This window comes from Corvus hawaiiensis, chromosome 11, assembly GCF_020740725.1.
Source record: "Corvus hawaiiensis isolate bCorHaw1 chromosome 11, bCorHaw1.pri.cur, whole genome shotgun sequence".
NCBI classification, from domain to species: Eukaryota; Metazoa; Chordata; class Aves; order Passeriformes; family Corvidae; genus Corvus; species Corvus hawaiiensis.
In genome coordinates, this window is record NC_063223.1 from 14,878,016 (window position 1) to 14,899,891 (window position 21,876).

General features: G+C 57.7%; 1 protein-coding gene across 1 annotated transcript in view; it reads right to left on the bottom strand.

The window, feature by feature from the left end:
- Positions 1-21,876, bottom strand: part of CELSR3 (cadherin EGF LAG seven-pass G-type receptor 3) — a 31,017-nt gene that overhangs the window by 5,598 nt on the left and 3,543 nt on the right. Inside the window, exons 2-29 of the mRNA XM_048315400.1 lie at positions 16,390-17,022; positions 14,587-14,809; positions 14,091-14,206; positions 13,633-13,721; positions 13,060-13,217; positions 12,710-12,873; positions 12,119-12,244; positions 11,773-11,942; positions 11,350-11,535; positions 11,088-11,198; positions 10,658-10,826; positions 10,262-10,403; positions 9,957-10,077; positions 9,468-9,651; positions 9,278-9,379; positions 6,890-6,984; positions 5,945-6,154; positions 5,312-5,495; positions 4,667-4,816; positions 4,211-4,391; positions 3,766-3,933; positions 3,251-3,377; positions 2,872-3,078; positions 2,599-2,773; positions 1,936-2,048; positions 1,559-1,638; positions 795-921; positions 42-155 (exon numbers count right to left, since the gene is read on the bottom strand). Of these exons, the coding sequence (XP_048171357.1) occupies positions 42-155; positions 795-921; positions 1,559-1,638; positions 1,936-2,048; positions 2,599-2,773; positions 2,872-3,078; positions 3,251-3,377; positions 3,766-3,933; positions 4,211-4,391; positions 4,667-4,816; positions 5,312-5,495; positions 5,945-6,154; positions 6,890-6,984; positions 9,278-9,379; positions 9,468-9,651; positions 9,957-10,077; positions 10,262-10,403; positions 10,658-10,826; positions 11,088-11,198; positions 11,350-11,535; positions 11,773-11,942; positions 12,119-12,244; positions 12,710-12,873; positions 13,060-13,217; positions 13,633-13,721; positions 14,091-14,206; positions 14,587-14,809; positions 16,390-17,022 (4,625 nt within the window). The remainder of the gene's footprint in view (positions 1-41; positions 156-794; positions 922-1,558; positions 1,639-1,935; positions 2,049-2,598; positions 2,774-2,871; positions 3,079-3,250; positions 3,378-3,765; positions 3,934-4,210; positions 4,392-4,666; positions 4,817-5,311; positions 5,496-5,944; positions 6,155-6,889; positions 6,985-9,277; positions 9,380-9,467; positions 9,652-9,956; positions 10,078-10,261; positions 10,404-10,657; positions 10,827-11,087; positions 11,199-11,349; positions 11,536-11,772; positions 11,943-12,118; positions 12,245-12,709; positions 12,874-13,059; positions 13,218-13,632; positions 13,722-14,090; positions 14,207-14,586; positions 14,810-16,389; positions 17,023-21,876) is intronic.

Here is a 21,876-nt window from a genome sequence, read left to right on the forward strand (position 1 = left end):
AGCCTGAGCCCAGCGCTCTGGGCTACTCTGCTCTCGCCCACCTGTGTGCTCCTCGTGGCCTCCTCACTCTGCCCCTTCTTGCTGAGGCAGGCCAGCTTCCATGCCTCTCGCACCTCCTCATTCAGTACACAGAACAGGACCAGCACTGCCAGGCCCTGTGGGGAGAGAGATGCCATGAGAGACAGCCCTTCACCACCATCTGACCTTCTTGCCAACAGTGGGACAGTCCCCGGCTCCTCCAGAGTCCAGTGTGGCCACCGGACTGGGATGCACCAAAGACCCCCCAATACCAATGAGAGCTAACACCCATAGTGGCCATGGATGAGGGAGGAAAGGGTGGGGTGTCCTCCTGTCTGGCAGTGGCCAAGGAGCAAATGGCAGGGTCCCCTGCAGCAACACCAGCAACAGTGGTGGGAGAAGGTTGGCAGGGTGCTGCCTTGGATCATTTTGGGTGTCCAACACCTCCATCACACACTGTTGTCTTGCTCTGCCATCTCAGGACATGGAGGTGCCTTCCCTCCAGATGGTCCTTGCTACCCCTTGGATGTCACCTCTGAACCAAATTCCTTGCAGCCACCTCCTGCTCCATGCGACTGCTCACCACAGGCACAGCAGCAAGGACTGGCAGAAATCACTCAATGCCACAGAGGTGACAGCAGAAGGGACAAGGAGCTCAGAGAGATGTTGGGAGCTCAGCACAGGGCACCCACTCTCCACAGAGTGTGGCCGTGGGGACCACAGGGATGCTCTCCCGGGCTGACCCCTGCCCTCCCCAGCAGAGGCCAGGCAGTTACCTGGAGGCTGCAGAGGACAGTGTAGAGGTAGTGGAAAGCCAGGACACTGTTGTTGACAGCCAAGAGGCCAAAGAGCCAGGTAGTGCTAATAACTAGAAGCAGAACAAAGGAGCTCCGTAACGTCATGCTGGAGAGAGAGAAAGACAGACAGGGACACAGACACACACCGAGAGGTTAGTGCGTACTGTTAATCTACAGTCTAGTGCTCAGAGACAGAGATCCAGAGGGGAAAGTTCCTGCAGAGACCTCCCTGCTGCGCCCAGCACTGCAGGCACATCCCTGCACAGTGGCCCAGCTCCCTCTGACTCCCAGGCCTTCCCTTCTGGATCGCACGTGGCAAACACAGGGGCCCAAATGACACAGGTCATTTAGAGCCACAGAGAGCTGTGCCACGCTCCAGGGCTGGCTCAAGAGGGAGTAGGGAAAGGTCTCAGGAGCATGTAGGAGAGGAAGAAGCAGGTGCTCATAGCTGACAAGGGCTGAGTGCTGAATCCAAGCAGACACAAGAGGTGGCTGTGAGGGCAGGTGGTGAAAGGGGACCAGCCGGTAGGTCAGTGTGGAGATGGGGATGTAGGAACAAGAGGAAAGGACAAAGTTTAGGAAGGGTTAATGTGGCTGGCAGGTGTGGGAGAGGAGAGTGGCTTCGAGGCTGACGCTGATGCACAGAGGGGCCCTCTGCGATGGTAGAAGGAGGATGGTCACTGAAAATGCTAAAAACCACGAGCTGCCAGAGCTCTGCTGGGAGTTTGGCCACTAATACTCACAGAACCGATTTCTTCTTGGTCTCCTTTTGGCCTGGGGAACAGGACATCTTGGCCACAAGCAGGAACATGACCCCATTCATCTGAAAGTGTTGGCACTGATTAGAAGCTGTGCCAAAGGCTGGCTCCGACCTGACCTCCCCAGTGCAGACTTCAGGTCTGCCAGGCCCTGCAAACATCCCCTCCTTTCCCCTTCATGCCTGAGCCATGGCTTCCCCCAGGTTTGGCTGGAGTGAGGAGGGACAAAAAGAGGGCCTCTAACTGAGGGAGAGGGACACAGAGAATGGGACAGGCAGTGGGCAGCCAAGGAGGGGCGAGTGCCCATGGTGCAGAGAAGGGACGTAGGAGAGGGTTGTGGGTGAAACAGGACAGGGTTTTACCACAATGACGACAGTAATGGGGCCTGCAAAGCTCCAGACCAGCTTATCATGAATGGAAATCCAGCAGAAGTCGGGGTTCCCGTAGCCCTCGGGATCCAGGCCAACGGCCAGCCCTGCAGGAGGAAGGGAGAGGTCAGGTCCAGACCCAGCAGGCTTGGACTTGTCCAAACCATGTCAATCCCATGCCAGCATTGTCAGCAGTGAAGGGGCTTTCTTCCTGCTCCTTGCCTTGTGCACAGGCTTCCCCACCACAAGGGCAAGGAGTCAGGACTGTGAGACTCAGCAACAGGGACTTTATTTCCTTTTCCTCAGGTGTCCCTGACACAGCCCAGTCCAGGAGGCATTCACTGCCAGCAACAGGTCACCCAAGTATGCAGGCTTGGGAAAAAACAAGAGACTTTTAACTACAAGTCCCGAGGAGATGTGCTGAGAAATTACTTCTCCTTAGGAGGCAAGATGACAGCCCTTGATACATGGTCCCGTGACCACCACAATACTGCTGTGGGCACTGCTGTGGGGACAGCTGGGGCTTGCACTGCTGACCATAGCAAGCCCATCCTCAGCTCTCCACACTGGCTGAGTTGGGCAACACGAGGTGGTCAGGAGGCTGCTGAGAAGCAGCATGGCTGGTTTGGGCACAGCTGTAGCACAAGCAGCTCTTACCAGTGATGATGGCAGGCACTCCCCAGCCAATGGCGTAGTAGAAGCGCATGGCCCCGAAGTTGACGTTGCGGGCTTCAGTCTGCATGCGGTAGATGTGGAGGCCCTGGACAAAGAGCCAGGCGAAGGTGGAGAGGAAGAAGCAGTGGAGGAGGATGGCAATCACAGTGCAGAGAAACTGGGGAGACAAAAGCTGCTCAGAGATGGTCCCACTGTGCCAATACTAATGGCATCATCCACACGTCACCCTCACCCCCATGGTTCGAGTCCACAGACCTGGTTCTCAGTGCGGTTGATACCCAGGAGAAAGAGCAGCTCAGAGAAGAAGAGGGTGACTGTTATGTTGGAGTGGATGCCACGTGTGTTGGACTTGAGGCCTTTGAGGCAGGTCAGAAAGGAGAAGGTCAGCAGCAGAGACACCAAGGAGAGAGACACCAAGGAATAGGTGACAATGGCCAATGTCTCCAGGTCACCTTCCAGTTGCTGCAGCAGCAGAGAACCAAAGGCAAATAGCAGTGTTAGGGGCAAACACAGGAAGCTTGCAGAACTCTCAAACTGTGTTTGTGTCCCATAAGGAATTTTTTGCCTGTGCCCAGGACTTTTTCTTCCTGTGCTGGGACCCAGCAGCTAACAGTCCCCACCAGGGGGAGGTTACCTCTCGGTGTGAGCTGTCCATCAAAACCCCAAAGGTGCCAAACTGGGAGCACTGGCAGTGGACGTGAGTGGTGTTTCGGTACACGAGCTCGCAGTCCCTGGCTGTCCAGAAGCCAGAGGGGTTGGTCCTGCAGCCACCAAAAAGCAGAGTGCACTTAGGAGAGAAGACACACAAATGTGTGTGTGGAAGGGACTGCAGAGAAGACGGGTAACCAACAGATACAACTGCGCTCCTACAGCTGAAGTACTGGAGCCAGAGAGTGGATGTGGCACTGAGGGAAATGGATTAGTGGGAGACTTGGCAGTGCTGGGTTAACAGTTGGACTCAATGATCTTAAATTAACTCAATGATCTTCCAAATTAAATGACTCTATGACCCTGCTGTGGCCTCCCAGCGGAAACAAATCCCATGGGAGAGGGAGGAAACCCCCACATGCCAGTGCTGCTCAGGGAAACTCAGGGAACGAGGAGGTGTGTGGGGAAAGCAGCTCAAAGAGAGTGACATGCTTGACTCACGGGTTGGAGTGATTCCACTGGACACAGAGAGGTTTGCTCCTGTTGGCTGTCTCCAGCAGGTAAAATTCCAGCACGAGAGGGGTGTCCAGGGGTCCTCGCAGGAAGGTGTGATTGCTGAACACAGACACACTCACGATGGGGGAGTTCATCACAGGATTCTTGGGGAGCCTGCAAGGAGCAACAGAGCTCCACCATCACTGTCACTGTGCATGGCAGCTGCAGACCCCCAGACACTTCTCAGGTGTCCCGCTCTGACATCTCAGAAGGAAGAGCTCTGCCCAGTCCACAACAAGGGGCTGGGAAACGTGGCACAGAGCAACACCAAGGCTGGGAATCAAACCCTCTCCATCGCAGACAGACTTGGCAATTGACAGAGGTAACAGAACAGAGTCCAGCCAGCCCCTCTCCATTGGTGCTTGTGGGGGCAAAGGGGAGGAGGACGTACCTGACGCTGCGGCGATCCACCTGGTAGCGTGCGGGCAGCAGCCCCCCGAGGGTGCGGTACATGATAAGGATGACCACGGTGAGAGTGGGCTCGGGCTCTGGCAGCGCCTGCCTTGGGGAGGAGCTCTCCACAGTGTAGTTCCCTTCACTCCCAGCCAGCGTGGGCACTGCTGTGAGGACAGCTGGGGCACACAAGGGGTGGTGAGAACACACACACACACACACACACACACACAGACACTGCTCTGAAGACAATTTGCAAGGCCTGTGGTGAAGACTAAAGCTCAGGCTCTCACGGTTTGCTCTTGGACCTCTGACAGAGCCAGGTTCAGTAGGGTATTTGCAAACTAAATGGCTTTTAAAGGTCCATTCGAACTCCAACCATTTTATGATTCTACATCTTTCCTGACAGCTGTACCCTCCCATGTTGTTTCTTGAGTGATGCTCACATGCTCACCTTCAGCTTTCGGAGGGCTCAGCACCGACAGTGGCAGCACAACGTGGGTGTGAGGGTCCCAGGCGGGCTGGCCCCGGAAGAGGCTGCTGTGGTAGCGAGGGTAGCGCCGGCGGATGTGGGAGTGGTTCTCCATGCGATCGATGCTCAGCACTGTGGAGGAGCAAGGCAGTGAAAGTCAGCTCTAGGGTGAACACATGGAGAGCAACTGTGCTCCGGGGCACCCCAGGATTCAAGTCCCTGGCAAATGGACCATACGAGCCCAGGTGGGGTTGGGGCTACGACATGTGTTTAGGCATGACACAAAAATCTCAGTACCCACAGTGCTCCTTCCCAGACCAGATCCTTGCTCAGCCATAGGGCAGACTACTCCTGCCACCAAGGCCAGCTGCTTTTTCACTAGAGACTGGGAAGTAACTGGGAGCAGGCAGCACACTCCTGGCTCTGCTGGCTCTTGGAGGTCAGCTAGTCCAGGCAGGGATGGGACCAGGACATCTCTCACAAATGCCTCCCCAAGTTTAAGAGAGCCACCAAGGACATTATCAGCACGCTCCCTGAGATGCAGTGAGATGAGAAGGGAACAAGGTGTGATGGAGGAGTGTCTCTGCACCACTCAGCCAGCCCCAGCCCCAGCCAGCTCCTACTCACTGATGTTGGGGGTGACGACACCGACGGGGTTGAGGTAGGTGAGTTTCATGTTGCTGGCCAATGTGCCCGAGTAATCCCGCAGCTGCTCCATGAGGCTGGCGCTGCCGTGCTCCCCGTGTGGCAGCATGGCCCAGTGCTCCCGGTTCTCGGGCGCCAGCACAGAGCTGCCTGCACGCAGCAGGTTCTGAATGGGAGAGACGTGAGGGCAGAGGGCGAGCATGGCCTTTGGGCCTCTCCTGACCACCCCCAGACTGCAGCACTGTGCTCTCTGCACAAGGGCTCTGGGAAGAGAGGTACTTTCTACTATGATGGGCCCCCAGCCTCAGTGCTCATCAGCCAGTGCCCTGCAGAGACATCTTCCCTGCAACCGTGCCATGAGGGACTTGCCAGCAGCAGAAAGACCTCCCTTTGCCTTCCCAGGCTGAGCAAACCCAGTTCTCTGCCTCTCCTCATCCACTCTTTGCTCCAGCCCTGACCACACAAGTCTTGCTTCCCTGAGCCACTATTGGTGTGGACTGAGGAGCCCAGTGCTCCTGACAGGATCCCTCCACATCCTCAATCCCCTCAGAAACACAGGGTGGCTGCTAAGAAAAGCAGCATTAGAAGCCACGCTGATCTGGGGGAAGGACTCACCTCGTTGAAGTGGGCGTCCTGTGTAGCTGTCAGGCCAAAGCCGCGCTGCTGGCTCTCGAAGGCCATGAGGCGGGACAGCAGGCGGAAAGCAATGTGCACGTCATTGCCAAAGTAGTGGTCCATGTGGTCAGTCACAGCCCGGAGCCGGTGGGCCAGCTTCTTAGCTTCAATTGTGTTCAACTCAGTCTTGTTCCTCTCCAAGCCCTCCAGCTGCCAGTGGAGAGAAAAGAGAGGGTTAAACAATTCAACAGGTTCCTTACCAGCAAACTGCATCCTTACCAGGAAACTGGGATGCTGCAGGCCCTGCTGGACACAGATTATTTCTGAAGCCATGGCAGAAGCCATGGACACTCACAGTGGTGGTCACTAGAACAGGGAGCACATCTGGCAGACAACCAGCCTCCAGCAACACACCAGGGTCTGCAGTGGCCCAACTAACCCAGTACCCTACACAACAGAGGCCAAGGAGATGAAAGGACAGAGCAAGGCCCTGGCAATACTTCCCTGGAAACTCTCCTGGCTTCAGTTTCAGGTCAGCATAGATGACGTGTAAGTGTTGAATACACTTGCCTGGATATTTCAAAGGGATTTGTCCCTGACAGACTCTGGGGGCTACAGAGGTCCCATGGAGCAGACATCCCATCAGCTTCAAACCACTCAGCCCTGCTCAGGGTTATTTATTTTCCTCTCAAATACTCTGGCAGGACACAGGTCATTTCTGAGGGGGACAGAGATTAAATGAAGCCAAGTGAACTTAAGCTCAGACCACTGCTCCCACAGGATGGATTTGGGGGAAGGAGATGAGAAGAGAAAGGCACTGAGCACTGTGGCAAGGCCCTCTTGTACTCCAAGCACCCCTGGAGAGCTAAGTGCTTTGAATTCTGGCTGTGAGCCCTTGTTCAGAGGGCTCCTGCTCTGTCAGGGCTGCAGAGCTGAGAGCATTACCAGCACAGACAGCTCCTTGAAGGCAGGTGAAGTGCAGTTGAAGAGATCTGGCTCCAGCCAGCCCTTCTCCTCATCACAGTGTCTGATGGCTGCACCTAAAACAAGGAGGAAGGGCTTGTTGGAAATTCAGCACAGGAGACATGGCTGCCCTGCTGCATCCCTCCCAGCAGGGATCCTCTGCAGCAGCTAATCCCAAAGAGCGGCACTGACAAGTGATGGGGAGGGCCTGTAACACCCCAGGGCCGTCATCCTGCTTTGCACCAGTGCAACCCATTCTACTCTTGGTCTGTAATACCTCAGCAGGCTGCTGCCACCCCTCCCTGCAGGAGCTGGGTGCCTGTGTGTGCTTTGGGGCTGCGTCACACCGGGTGCCATCACACAGGATTGCAAAAAGGACTAAGTGACTTGGCAGGACCCAGGCTGGAAAAGCCCCAGGGGACACGACTGTGTCCTTAGGCACATCTGACCCCAAGCTACGGAAGCCCAGGCAGCTCTAGGCATCCCCCAGCTGAAAGCCTGCAATGCCTGCTGAGGTCCTGCTCTCTCTACAGGGCAAAGCCATCCCAGGAGCACAACAGCCCTGCTGTTGGGCTGGAAAACCAGCCCCTGAGATGAGCCACTTCAGTCAAGGGGATTGGAGCAGTGGGATGGTGGACCCCAGTGGGGAGGATCCAGTAGTGTGGGTTCAGTATCCGCCGCCAGCCCCCAATCCATGGCTGGAGCCCAAGCACTTGCGCACAGCAAGGGAGTTTCCAAAACTGAATGGGATGAGATGTTAACCACCACCAAAAACTCTGCTAAAGCCAACACAGAGAAAAGTGTTCTTGGCTGGGAGTATCACCACAAACACTTTGAGCAAGAGAAATGGGGCAACCCCAGTGTACCCAGCAAGACTGTGGAACAGGTCCTCCTGGGGACAGCATCAGGGCACAGGAGCCCACGCAGGTGCCCACGGCTGCGAGAGGGTAGCAGGGAGACGGCAGGGAGAGGAAGCTTGGAGCAGACTCCAGTGCTACTCAGAAAAGCCCCAGTGACAAGCGTGCCCCCTCCCACCACCTCCAGCTCCTAGCAGTCCTCCCAGCCACCCTTCTCCCAGCTGCAGAAGCACAGGGACCAGTGCCATTGCAGCAGGGAGCAGGAAGAACAAGGAAGTCTCCATACTGATGGCATTCTGCTTGCACAGAACAGAGATTGACTCAGATGCAGATCTGGGCAGGATCTGACCCCCAGGTCCCTGTGCCTTCCCCTGCCAGCCAGGCAGAAGGAACAGGACCTTGTGCTGTGCCTGCCCATCAGTTCCTGCCCCCATCCTACCACCCCCCACTCAAACAGTTTCCCCTTCCTCCACCCCACGGCCATTCCTCCCTGGCCTCACCACCCATTGCTCACCACCAGCTCCTTTTCCCCGCCCAGCCTAAGCAAGCGAGAGCCATCCAGGAGCCAGCATCCATCCCAGCCAGGGAGCAGAGCACAGACCCCCAGAGCCAACACTGCAGGCTCAGCACAGCAGGTGGCAGGGGCTGCATGCGGCAGCAGCTGGGCTTGTACTGGTTAGTGAGCTGGGAGCAGGGAACAGTGTGTAGGAGCAGTGAGGCCAGGCAAAGCATTGGGAAGACTCTTGGCAGCTCCAGAAGCGGTGGGGAAAGCGCAGGGGTGTGCAGGGTGTCAGGCAGGGAGCAGGGAGGGAAAGCCATGTGGTGCAGCCCTTACAGCACAGGGGGAAGGAGATGGGAACAACCTTACCTGCACCCCTCAAGCCTGAGCACGGAGGGCGAGAGAACCGGGGAGAGAAGCGACAACAGTTAGGAGCCGAACCTGCCTCCTCCTGGGGCGAACGGCTGGAGAAGGACAGGGTTTGTATTGTCCCCTGGGGCTCGCACTGCCCTACACTCCCAGACACCCTGCTGACACCTTTTCTGTCGCTGAGGACAGCTTTGCCTCCTCCAGCTTGGGAGGCTGACTCCTACCCAACATTCACCTGACCGCACACTGTGCCCTGTTTCCCTTGTAGGGCACACGGGGATGGGGCTGGTGGAGCCACAGCAAGGCACTGCGTGTGCTGTGCCCGGCCTGACCTCAGCCTCAAGCCTGGTGAACCCAAAAAGCAGCAAGAGAAGATGAGGACCAAGACTGAGGGAACAGCAGAGCCCCATGGCTGGGTGATGGGTCTTACACCCCACAGCTTGTACCCAACCCTAGTCCCATGGCCAGCACCCTCTGCTCTCTGCTCTTCCCCAGGCTGTGGCATTTTCTCCTCCAACTTCCTTCTCCCAAACTTCAAGCCCAGCTGAACGGGACTGGGGCAGTGCAAGAACAGAGTGATATTGCCAGGGCTGCTACAGGACAGCCAGGCTGCCCCCTCCCCTCTCCATCACGTCCCTCACTCACCCAAGGAGCCTTTGGGACACAGCACTGCAGCCGAGAAGCCAAACTTGGTCTGGGGCCACCACACACCCGCCTTCAGGTTTTTGGGGCAGCCGTCATAGAGCACTGTGGAGACACACACTGGTCACAGGGCCGGGCCACTGACACTGAGCCCCACAGCACCAGCTCCCCACACTGCTGTGCCCACACTCACCCTCGCAGCCACTGGGCGTCACCTCGGCAAAAGGGCTGTCACAGCTGTTGCACTGGCGGCCAATGACCCCAGGCCGGCAGTGGCACCGGCCCGTCTCCCTGTCACAGGAGCGCGAGGTGGAGCCCACAGGGTAGCAGTCACAGGGCAGGCACGTGTCACTGCCTCTGGGGCGGTAGTGGAAGTCCTGGGAGGAGATGGGGACAGTCGTCAGAGAGCCCACTGGGACAGCAGCTGGGGCTGGCTGGGGAACCCCTGGAGCCAGAGAAGGTCAAGGCTCTCCTAATTTGCAAACACCCCACTGCCCCCATCACCACCATGCTGGGGCAGGAAGGCTGTATGGAGGAGCAGGGATCCAGCCCAGAATCGGGCACACAAAGCAGGGCCTGGGCAACTGCCAGGCCTTTGGAGGGGACAAGGAACAGCATCAAAAATAAGCAGGGTTTCAGGCAAGCCACGGTCCATGTCCCCCTTGGCACAGCTGCCCCTCACCTTGCAGTGGCACTGCCCATTGGTTTTATTGCAGTCGGGGTCAAAGCCCTTGTTCACATCACAGTTACAGGGCCCACAGGTGGGGCTTCCCCACCAGCCCTTCGGACACTGCTGGTCCATCCTAGGGAGAGAAATACCTTTGATGTTACAACAACCAAATTCCACAGGCCTTGTTCTGCCACCAGTTCAGCTGCCCAGCAGCTCCAAGGAGGCAGGTGGCACCGAGAGGTCCCTGGTTACGTATCCAGGATGAGAGGCCAGCATGGAGCCAGGCACAGAGGCCATGGTTCTACCCTGTATCTTACCTGTGCTCGCAGTACTGCCCAAAGAAGTTCCCACTGCACTCGCACACGTAGCCCAGGGGCGAGCCTGGCTTGCGGCGACACACCGACTTGTTCTTGCAGGGGTTGAGGTGACACACATCCACACAGTCCCCTCCATAGTACCCTGAGGTGTGGACACAGAGTACCATGTAAAGCAAATAGCTTCTCCCTGAGACGTGCTGGAGTACTGAGGAGTGAATTCAGGGGGCTCAGGAGGGATTCTGCCCTCCAGAAAAATTGATGAGTATCTGACAGGGATGTGACTTGCCCAAGGCATGGACAGGAGAGCAGTCACAGGCCAGGAGGGGGTCACAGGGGGAGAGGAGAAGATAAGCAGGCATGAAGAGCAGAGCAGTGGCAGGGTGCTGCACGTCCTACCTGGCTGGCAGACACAGGAGTAGCTCTGCCACTCATCCTTGCAGATGCTGTTGGCTGGGCAGGGGTTGGAGTCACAGGGGCTTGGCACACTGCAGCCAGCCTCCACCCGCAGGGCATGGCTGGGCTTGGGCAGCACGGTCCCGGTGATGCTGTCACCCAGTCGCACACCCTGCAGTGCAGGTGACAAACTCACAGTGAAGCTAGGACAGACACATGAGGCTCCAGTTCTCCTGCCTTCCACAAACCCCCAGCAGCAGCCACTCCCCATCCTCCCTATTTAATGCTACCCCACGGCACCTCAGAGCCTTGAATGCCCAGAGGGAGAGTGACACCAGCAGGATGGATGCTGGCAGCAGCTGCCAGACTTGCATTTCCAACTCTCCATGTAACAGACCCGCTGAAAAGGGAAGGCTCAGAGCAATGGACTCACCTGTATGCAGCCCCTCAGCCCATTCTGCACCTCGCCAGAGCCCAGGACTCCCCCCACATGCAGGTGTTTCACCTTCAGGCCATGCAGTTCATTTCCCACCACCACCGTGTCCTGCGGAAGGAAAGGGAGTAACATGAGGCAATGGGCACCAGCCCTGTCCCAGACCTCTCAGGGGGTGCAGAGGCACAGCCCCGCCTGTGTTTGCCAAGTGTCTCCCACAGTTCTTGTCCTGGTGCCAGGGTCTTAAGCAGCATCTATCTACCTGGTAGAGCCCAAAGTCCAGGGTGAGGGTGATGACATAGCGTGAGTCTCGCCCGCTGTGGACATCCTGCAGCTCCAGCTGGAGGTCGTGCCATTTCCCATCACTGAGCTGCAGCTGGTCCAGGAGGAGGCTGGTGCTGCGCCCGGACCCCCTGCTCACCATGAAGGAGAGCAGGCCCCCAGCCAGCTGCAGAAAGCGAACAGCAATGCCAGCAGTGAGCAAAGACCTCATCAACTCTGGCTGCCTCCAGCCTACCCCCCATCAGAGCATGGGGAGGGGAACCCATCCCTGCTAGATGCCTCTCCCGGCAACTACCCTCTGCTTGGGATGGAGCCAGCAGGGAGAACAAGGTCCCCATGCTCTCCTGGGGCAGACAGCAGCAGAGGCTGGGCCATGGTGCTGTGGCTGAAGCTGTGGCCATACCTGGCAGAGCAGAGTGGTGTACTGGCCTGCGTGGGCCTGCAGCAGCACCCCATCCTGCTGGCGTGTCCGAAACGCCAGCCCCAGGTACCACGGCACTGAGATCTTCACATCCATCTTGAAGTCCCAGGTCAGGACACTGTTGCCCTGAAAATAGTGGGCATGGTGCATGGCTGGAAAGGAAAGTGGAGGTGAGGAGAAGGGATGGGCACTTCACAGGGAGCACTAGATGCAGGGACAGCAGCGTTAGTTCATCTCACATGGATCCATTACTCTGCTTCCACAGCAACCCCAGCACAGCCTTGCACATATCCACCCTTCCCGTGCCCAGCAGTGCCCACTCACTCACCATGGCGGCAGTCTTTGCCCCCAAAGCCAACAGGACAGAGGCAGGAGTAGGTCCCCCAGCTGACAGAGCAGGTGCCTCCGTTCTTGCAGGGGCTGGAGTCGCAGAACGTGTGCTTGGCATGACAACCTGGAGGTATCAAAGTCACCTGCATCAGCCTCAACCAGCTCACCACCTCCCCCTAGCCCACATGGAAAGGCATGGCTGCCTGCTGGCCTTTTCCCTGGCTGTCAGAGGGGCAAGCCCAGCTGCTCAGTCTCTCCACACAGGCCCTGCCTGCTCAAGGATAAGGGTTAAGGCTGTTGCTCCTCCTTATGCCAGAACAAAGATACCGCAGAGCTGGACTGATGATCCAGCATCTCCCAGGTCAGCCAGCTCAACAGGCTCTGCGCTTGGGATCAGGGGACATTCCCAGAACATTAGCTGAGGTGGGCACTGGATCATTTAGGAGGACCTGAAGGCCTTGTTCTCCAGTGAGAAGCTGCTCAGCTCCAGCTGTGGTGCCATGATGCTGTTACAGCCCAGCAGCACCGCTGTATGAGAAGGAGAAGCAAATCCCAGGGCAGGGGTTGGCAGGAGCAGAGGTGCTGGTACCTGCAGCAGTTCCGTTGTTGGCGATGTAGGAGGCCAGGTCGATGCGTTTGCTGTCGATGAATAGGTCTCTCATGCATCCCACGAAGTCCCGGTGAGTGATGGGGAAGTTTTCCGGCAGGTTGGGGACCCCTCCAAGGAGCAAGGGACCTGTGAGGTCCAGGGACCTACAGGATCAGAAGCCCAGGGCTTTAAGAGGTACAGCAACCTCACACTGGCCCAGCCAGCTCCCCAGTGCACGGGGCTGGGAAGCAGACATCCTCAGGGACAGGCACACACAGCCAAGGTCCCAGATGTGAAGGCCTGGCTCCTCAGGGGACCTCTCCCCACCACAGCAGTTCCAAGGAACTCACTTTTTTGAGCTGGTCTGCACACCTTCTGCAGCACAGGAGTAGTTCCCAATCTCATTGCCAAACTGCAGGGCCACTGAGGCATCACATTCATCTATTGTCAAGATGGCCACCTTGTCTTTGGAGGGGCCCTGCACCACCCCCAGGGTGCTGACCTTCGGCTGAAAGCAAATGCAGGGTGTCAGCAGCACACATGCCCCAGACCCAAGCACCCAAGGGTTCACACAAAGCAAGGAAAGGCCTGAGCACAGCTCAGGCTCAGCTGTGCTCCTGGAAGCATGAGCAATGCAGGAGGGAAACCTCCAGCCGAGCCCAGCAAACAGCTCCAGAGAGGGACATGGGCAAGGACACCGCATGGAGCGCATTCCTGCAGCCTCCAAGTGAGGGCCTGAGTGTCAATCTGTCCCTGTACCCAGCTGTCTGCTCCACTGCATCCATCCCTGAGGGCTGAAAACCTCCTCTACCTTCTCTCCAGAGCCCCGGCTATGGGACACAGCCAGAAAACAGGAGAGTCAGAGCCGCTCACTTGTGGGGAGAGAGAGCCATGAGTCTTGGGGACAGCTGGGGCACACGTACCTTGTTGTAGTAGTGGAGCTGCAGCGTGTGCCACTGCCCATCACTCACACCCCCTGGCAGGTAGGGGCTCACCACCGTGCTGGACTCTCCTGAGGAGAAGGAATGATGGCAGGCTGAGGGAAGCCAGAGAGCCCTCAGACGTTCCCACCCTTCCTGGGCACCGAGGCCACTGTGCTGCTGATGGCCTTGTGAAGCTCATAGTGACACAACAGGACAGAACAGCAGAAGAGACACCAACAGGGTTTGTCCTGCTCACAAACCACACTCCTAAGCCTGGGGAGAGTCCTGAGACACACAGCTCATCCCCTGTGCTATCCATTGATGCTCACCAACACTTCTCAACCCTGCTTCCCTTAGCACAGGCTCCATCCAGGGCAGCACTCTGCTCTCCCCACTCAGCACAGGCCTTTTCACAGCTCCCATGACACAAATCCCCCGACAGGCAGGGCCAAGCATACCTGTGGAGTATTTCAACTGGACCTGTCCCTGGATGATCTCCACTGCCAGGAAGTCGTGCCTCTCGTTCAAGCGCCCATTGTAGAGCAGGAGGCCGCTGGGCTCCACAGTGCTGAACCTGGGGCAAGGGAGGAAGAAGGAGGGCAGGGTGTGTGCAAGGAGCACGTGGAGATCCCCTCTCTCCCACCGCATGCATCAGTATCCCAGCATGGCAATGCTAAGATCTGAGCACGGGGGCCTGGCATGGAGGCAGTGAGCTGGCAGCAGCAAAGGGCAGAGGAACCGCAGGAAGGGACGAGCTGATGCCAGTGCAGATTCAGAGCCCTTTGGCTAAAGGTGCCAGGGCAGCCCCATGGGGAAGCAAAGCCAGTAACACAGGGGTCTGGAGAGCATCAGGCAGTTCCTAGACTGGCCCAGCGTGCTGTGCACGACAGCCACCAGAGCAGGGCCAGGTGAACCAAGGATGCCGGCGTGCAGCAGAGGAAAGAGAGAACTCACGAGAGGGCAAGGGTGAGGTGGAAGCGCTGGCGCAGGCCCCGGAACATGATGAAGGATCGCGGTGGGAAGGAGCGCGTGGACACCTCGCAGAAGGGCGTCTCAAAGCCGCCCGCCGGGCACTGGCAGCGGAAGCCGCCGTCGGCGCCGTTGGTGCAGGTGCCGCCGTTGCGGCACACGCCGGGCACGCACCGCCCCGCGCGGCTGTCCACTTCACAGTTCTCGCCTGCGGGAGCAAGGCCACAGGCTTGGGACGCATACACAGCAGCCACCCATGTGCTCCTTGGCTTGGGAATGCAGACCTCAGCCTGGATTCAGGACAATGCAGCTGAGGGGAAGGCATCTGTGGAGCAGCTGGGGGCCAGCAAAGGATATGACAACCCAAGTGTCACCCAGGTGCTGCCCACAGTAGCCAGTGAGCTAGCAACCACTGCCAGCCCTGCACGAGCCACTGGGCTGGATGTGATGCCAGCTCTGGCTGAAGGGGCCAGGAGCTCTGATGCCAGCTCTGGCTGGATCCAGTATGGCATGGGAATGGGACAGGAGGGCACTGGCCACAGTGGGGCTGCACACGCCTAAGGATGGAGAAGCAAGCCAGGGAAGTCCTGGTAATGCTGAGAGTGCTTCTTGGTGCCGTGCCACCACATGGACCTGGGACAGGCATCTCAGTCCTGTCTCTGGGATGTGGGGACAGCCTAGTGCCACTGAGCTCCCATCAATAGCTACAGAAGTAGTACCATGAGTCTCCAAACATTGCATGCAGGAGCAAAAGCCAAGTGGGAAACAGCCACATGAGGACAACAAATACCCTTGCACCTTGCTGGCATGGGTAACAGGGATGCGCCACGCCGCTCAACAGTGCAGCGCAGGGCCTCTGTCAGCCCCTTTTCCTGTGCTATCCCCACAGCACCCAGAGAACCACTCAGCTGCAGTCCTACACCCCGGGCCCTGCTCCCATTACTTGCTCCGTGATACACAAGGAGGATGAGGAGACAGCATGAAGTGACAGGCAAATGAGCTCATTAACCCTTCTGCTAATGGCTGTTCACGCTTCAGATGCTGGGGGTTAATTACCACTGACTCTGCTTATCTCACCAGGAGCCACCAACAGGAGAGCTCCAGGCAGCCATCTGCTGCCATGCTCCCTCCCGGCACCGAGAGCAAGGCAGGGGATCCCCTCCTCAGTAGCCACAGGCCACCTCCCCTCACCCTCCAGTTGCCAGTTCTGCACAGCCTGTTGGAAACTTGTGGCAACAAGACACTGGCTGGACTGTGAATTCCCCCCCAGCCCCCCCAGCTAGGACCAGATCTGCCTGGAGGGGCACCTAGGCCCAGCCTCCCCTTCTGTTCTGGGTGGGTTGCAGCTTAGCCACTGCACACGGGGCCAGTGTGGCTCCACACCTCTGCCAGACCAGCTGAAGACTGGCACAGGCTGAAACCAGCAGACAGACTCCAATGGTCCCAGAGCCCATCACCCTCCCTAGCATGGGGCACAGCCAAGAAACCTCCTGTGCCCCAGCCTAGCACAGCCGTAGTCCTTCTGCTCTGTGTAAAGGGGAGGGAAATGATGACCAGGGTCCCCAAGAGTCCTCCATGCCAACTCCCTACAAGACAGATTTCTATGGCAACCCCAGCCTTGCACATGCAGCACCATGGAAACACGGAGAGCTGGGAGCAGAGCCGGACCTCTGCAGACACAGAGATGCTCTGACACCCACTGCCCAGCTGGGAAGAGCACCTGCCATGGTGACAGCAAGGCCAAGGGACCCACCCACCTGTCCCCCAGGGCCCCAGCCCAGCACTCACCGCTGAAGTGCTGGCGGCAAACGCAGGTGTATCCCCCCTCCTTGCGGGTGCAGATGCCCCCGTTCAGGCAGGGGTTGGAGTAGCACAGGTTGATCTCCGTTTCGCAGTAGTCCCCGGTGAAGCCCTGGGGACAGCGGCACCGCAGGCCAGCGATGGGGTGGATGGGCCGAAAGAGGGTGGAGTGGGAGGCGATGAAGGGGGCGGAGCTGTCGAACTTGAGGACGGAGATGCACTTCATGTAGTTCTGGCAGGGCTCCCGCAGGCACACGTTGTCGTCGAAGGGCAGCACCTCCAGCATGGAGGCGCCCGTCAGCACCATGCGCTTCATGTACAGCTGCTCCTGCAGCTCCTCTGAGCTGAAGTAGCGCCCGCCCCGCGGCGCCAGGGCCGAGAAACTGACGTTGAGCACCGTACCACCCACGTCCGTGTCGTTCTGGATGTTGAAGATGAAGATGTCCTCCTTGGGCGTCGCAAGCACGGTGGCCACTCCTTCCAGGAAGGTGGACAGCAGTGGGGAGAGGAACCGCTCCTGCCACATGTTCTCCAGCCGCACCGTAATGCTGTTGGCCAGCATGTCCTCTGTGATGATGATCACCCGCAAGACGCACTGAGCTGTCACGCTGTGGATCCCGTCTGTTGGGGGAACAGGAACACACTGCAGGTCTCTGCCTGCTGCTTGGAGGGTCTCCTCCCTCCCACCCCAGGGCAGAGCCCTGCACCCCAGTGTGGCCCCCAACAGGTCTGAGTCCTTGGCTAAGGAAGCTTGGAGCCACAGCCCCAGAGGCTAGGAGGGGGCCACCTGGGATGGAGGGGGAGTGGCCAGTGTGGCTGCACCTTCTCCCTCCCATCAAGCTCTGCACTGAGAGAACTCTCAGGTTTTCTCCTTGTCCTGAATTTTGGCAGCAAACTGAGCTCTCAGGAACAAAGGTGCTCAGGAACAGAAGGAAGTCCCAGCAGGAGGTTTGGTGAACACAGGAGCTGATGCCAGGGCCTGGGGTGTGTTGCTTCCCTGCTGCGCCCTGGCTGCCTCCCCCATGCTGCCTTTTCCTGCGCTCTCTTCCTGCCATTTCCTTCCTCTCTCCTCCAGGCTTTCCCAGGCTTTTGTGCTGGTCTCCCTGCTTCCCCCCTTCTCACCATCTGCTCCGCATCTCCTCTCAGCCCATCTCTGGTTTGTTTAATTCTCTTTAATCTCTATTTTCCTTGGAAACAAACTCCTTCCCTTTGGGATCCCACACCACATGAGCAATTTCCCAGGCAGGAGCAGAGGAGCATGCAGGGACACTCGGAGCATGCCTGCCTGCTCTCTCCCAGGACCTTTGCCAGCAGCAGCAGCACACCCACCGCACATCAGGTGCACTCCCAGCCAGCAGCTCAGGCTGCAGGGGCACAGGCAGCACAGCACAGCCCAAATGGGCAATGGTGCAGCTTCCAGCAGATCTGTGATCATGGGCCCCTGCCTCACCCCACCTACCCAACTCCCAGAGACCCAATGGATTCTGATATCCCAGGATACCCCAGACACCTCTGCTAGCAGCTTTGGCTGGGGCAACCAGCTGGGAAAAGCCAGTCTGCTGACCCCCAGGAGGATGCCTCCTCTCAGTCCCCTCCTTCTGGGCCTCCAGCACAGGCTCCAGCAGGCGGACCCAGACTTCAGCATGACAAAGCAAGACTGTGCCAACCTTGGTGGCCCCAGAAATGCTCGACGGGGCTCATCAGGAACCTCACTGCTCTTGAAATGAGGCATTCCATCTTCCAGCCCACTGCCAGCACCCCAACGCTGGTGCCCCATGGGCATTAGTGGCACACAGCTGTCGCCTGTTGTTCCCATCTCCCATCCCACATTCACCTGAGAGCCTCAAACCTCCACGCTTCCTCGGAAAACTGGCTCTCCATCATCATACCAAGACAACATTTACATCAGCACATCTCAGCAGTGGCTCCCATGACTAATCCTGGATCCCAAGCCTTGCTGTAACCTCCCCTATGTGCTTCACCTCCTCCAACCCAGTGCAACGAGGCGTGAGGAGCAGCAGGTTTCCTGGCACCCTGTCAGCCCCAGCCCTGATGAGGACCAGGTGTGCAAATGCCAGCCACTCATCCCTCATCCATGCCCCAGCTCCAAGCCTTATTTACAAAACTGCCTTTACTGTTCTTCTCTTCCCATGGCTGCTGCGCTGCAAAGCCTTTTGATTTCCCTCAGCCTTGTTTGAAGTTTGCAGTGCAGGAGGATTTACAAATTGAAACATCTCCCTTTCTTCCACCTCTCTCTTCGACTCTTCAGAAGGTGAAAGCTTTCTAGTGACCCTGCAAATTCCCGCGCAAGCAGCAGCCTGCGCGCCGGGACTGGTGCTCTGGAGATAAGGCTGGCTCCAGGCTGGGGGAGCAGCACGCCAGTGCAGTCACCCAGGAGCTAATCTCCCGCAGGAAAGGGGGGTTGCTTCTCTCTGAAGTCAAACTACTCCCACCCCACATGGAAGCAAGATGAGAAAGCACCCTTCTGTGTGACACCCTGCCTGCTCTGGCACAGAGGGCAGCACAAGCAGCAGCAACAAAACAGCCCCATCCAGCACCTGGCTGGACATGCCAGGGGATCTGTGCCTGCCTGGGCTCAGGGCAAGGAACTGGCATCATCACCCGCATTCCCCAAGGCACATTCTCTCTGCAAGAGGCTCACAGGGTACTGAGACCACCCAGACCTTGAGAGGCAGGAGTGAGAGGAAAGCCACAAAGCCACACTTGGCATAACATGCTCCCCAAGCCACCATCAGCCTGGCATCCCTCCCTGGGGAACCAACTGGTGAGACAGTACCCCAGGATGCCACCACTTTGCCACCAACTCCCTTCTCAGCACACAGCTGGGTCGTTTCCCAGCTCCCTCTCCTCTCCCTTTGTCCCCTCCTCGAAGTTGGCCTCTCTGGTCAAGGCAAGCATGAGCTCAGCATGAGCCCAGCTCCCTCCCCTCTCCTCTCCTGAGCTCATAGCTCACCCAGAAGCAGCCACGAGGCCCTGGGGACAGCTCTCACTCTCCCCAAGGGCTGCTCAGTGCCCAGCAATAGCCAGGCAGGCATCTGCCTGATTTATGGCTGTTATTAGGCCTTGGCTGACACAATGCTGAGTCCTGGGGCAGGCTGGAGGCCAGCAATGCCTCACAAGAGCAAGGACTCTGTGCCTGGGGAAGAAAGTGAGCTGGAGGTTACCTGATGCCTTTGGCATTGCCCAGCCCAGGGCAGGAAAGCCAAGCATCCACTTCCCAGTTCCCCACAGCAATGTGGAGCCAGGCCCAGCCCCACAGCCCTCCTCAGTAAGCTCCCCTGTAACACTGTCCCACCTCAGCATCACACCCAAGGCTGTCTCCCCCCTCAGCTCCGTGCAAAGGGAAGCAGATGGTTAAGAGAATGACCTGCTGCAAATGGGGAAAGAAAAAAAATAAAGCTACCAGAAGAAAGCCCAAAGCTGGCTGGAGGCACTGACCCCCCATGGGAGGTGTTTTAATCACGAATGCTCAGCCTTTCTGATTAAATCCTGTGGCTGGAGAGCTGGTGCCTGGTGAATATTCATGCAGCAGAGTGAGGAGTCCTAGAAACATGGCTACAGGGAATGGAGCAAGGAAAACGGACAAGGGGCTCTAACCCTTGTGCTGGACAGCATTGGACCATTGTGTTTGCAATTCCAAGACCGACAATTACCAGCTTCAAAAGCAACAAAGCTAAAGAAAAGATCTATGTCCTCTTCTGGGTGGCAGCAACAGTGTCCAAGAGAGCAAAAGCCACTATTAAAACTGCAATGGCCACCCCAGAGACAGCAAGGGCGCTGTGGGGACAGACAGGGTGGCTCTCATGCTTGCAGGTGAGGAGCAATAAAACAAGTCCAGACAGAGAAGTCAGGAAAAGAGACAGGTATGGGTACAGTGAACATTCCTCACCACTGCTGAAGGGCTTTGGCAGACCTCTCAACATTTTGATAATACTTTACCAGTTAAGAGATCTTGAAAGTATATCAGGCTCCCATTACCCAGCACAGAGGATGAATGCCATTCTGCAGCTGAGCCTCCCCCCTTGCCACCAAGCCCAGAGAAACCAGTCTGAAATGGTTTAAAGTCAACATGATGTCAGTCTCTTACACTGCCCTGATTTCACAGTGCTGCTGTGCCAGGGACACAGCCCTTCCATCCCACTGTCCTGCATCCTCAGCAGCCAAGAGCACATTTTAGCAGCCAGAGGTGTCCACACGCCTATGAGAAGCTGGGGTCAGTTTCCAGGCTATCAGCCCCGCTGGAAAGGCACTGGGTTTGTGATGGCCCAAGTCTTCTGCCTCCTACAAGGGGCTGAGCTAAGAATACACACAGCTCACAAGCAGGCAAAAAGGCTGCTTGCTCTGTGTTTTAGGGGGGATTCAGCCTCCCTCAAATGGACCATAAAGACAGAGAAGCCACTCCCTCCTAGGATGCTGACCCTTGGGGCACCCACATAGGTGCTACCGCTGCCTTCCAGCAGCAGGAAGGTGCTCTGGCACGGCGCAGTGTCCGAGGCAGACAATGCAGCCGGGTCTGAATGTCCTGGCTGCCAGCTCTGCAAACCCACCCTCCCTCTGCACGCAGCGACAGCATGGGGCCGGCAGAGCTGCCAGCTGGGCGGGGGGCTTCCAACAACAAAGACCGAAAAACCAAACTAGACTTCCACCTCCACAGCCAATATCAAAGCCAACAAAAGGCCCGTTTTCCAGTGTCTCACTTCCCTTGCCAGAACGGCTCATCCCCTTCCATCTTCTCCCCTCCTTCGTGAGCACACCTCTCCCATTCTCCCTTCCCGCTGGAAGATGACGACATTCTAATTGCAAGGGCCCCCTTGCCGCGAGGCGGCTCGATACAGGACTTCAGAACGTGATTGTCTCCTGCCTTTGTGCAGGGTTAAGTGTGTGAGGAGGCAGGCCTTGCATAAACACACTGGGCCAGAAGCTGGAAAGGTCAAAACCACCCCCCACCTCCAGCGATGGGCATGTGTGCGCCTGCAGCCGCTCTCGGCCAGCCCTGCGGCTACAATTAGCCCCCATGGAGCCCCAGCCCACTGGCAGGCTGGTGCTGCTCATGCCAGATTGCCTTGAACAGGTATCCTTTTAAAGCCCTCGCTCCATATTTTGAAAGAAATCCTGCTCTCACAGAATAAGCCAGATCGAGAGAGCTAAAAGGGAAGGCAGCTGGTAGCCGATGGTCAGGGGAGCATCACAGTTCAGAGTACGGCTCCCCAAGCACTCCTGGCAATTCAGTCCTTGGCCCCTCCAGAGAAGGCTCTTGCTCTCCCTCCCCCAGAGCCGCTCCACGGTTCAGCGATGGACAGATGCCTCCATTTCAGATCATGCATCCGCTAGCTAAGAAAGGCTGATGGTGAAGGCAAAGCTCAGGCTCTGGGAGCTCCAGGTCCAAAGCCTGCTTGCTCACAGGCAAGCCCCTAGGTCCATCTTTGTCCTGTCCTCAGCTGGGCTAGAGGGGAC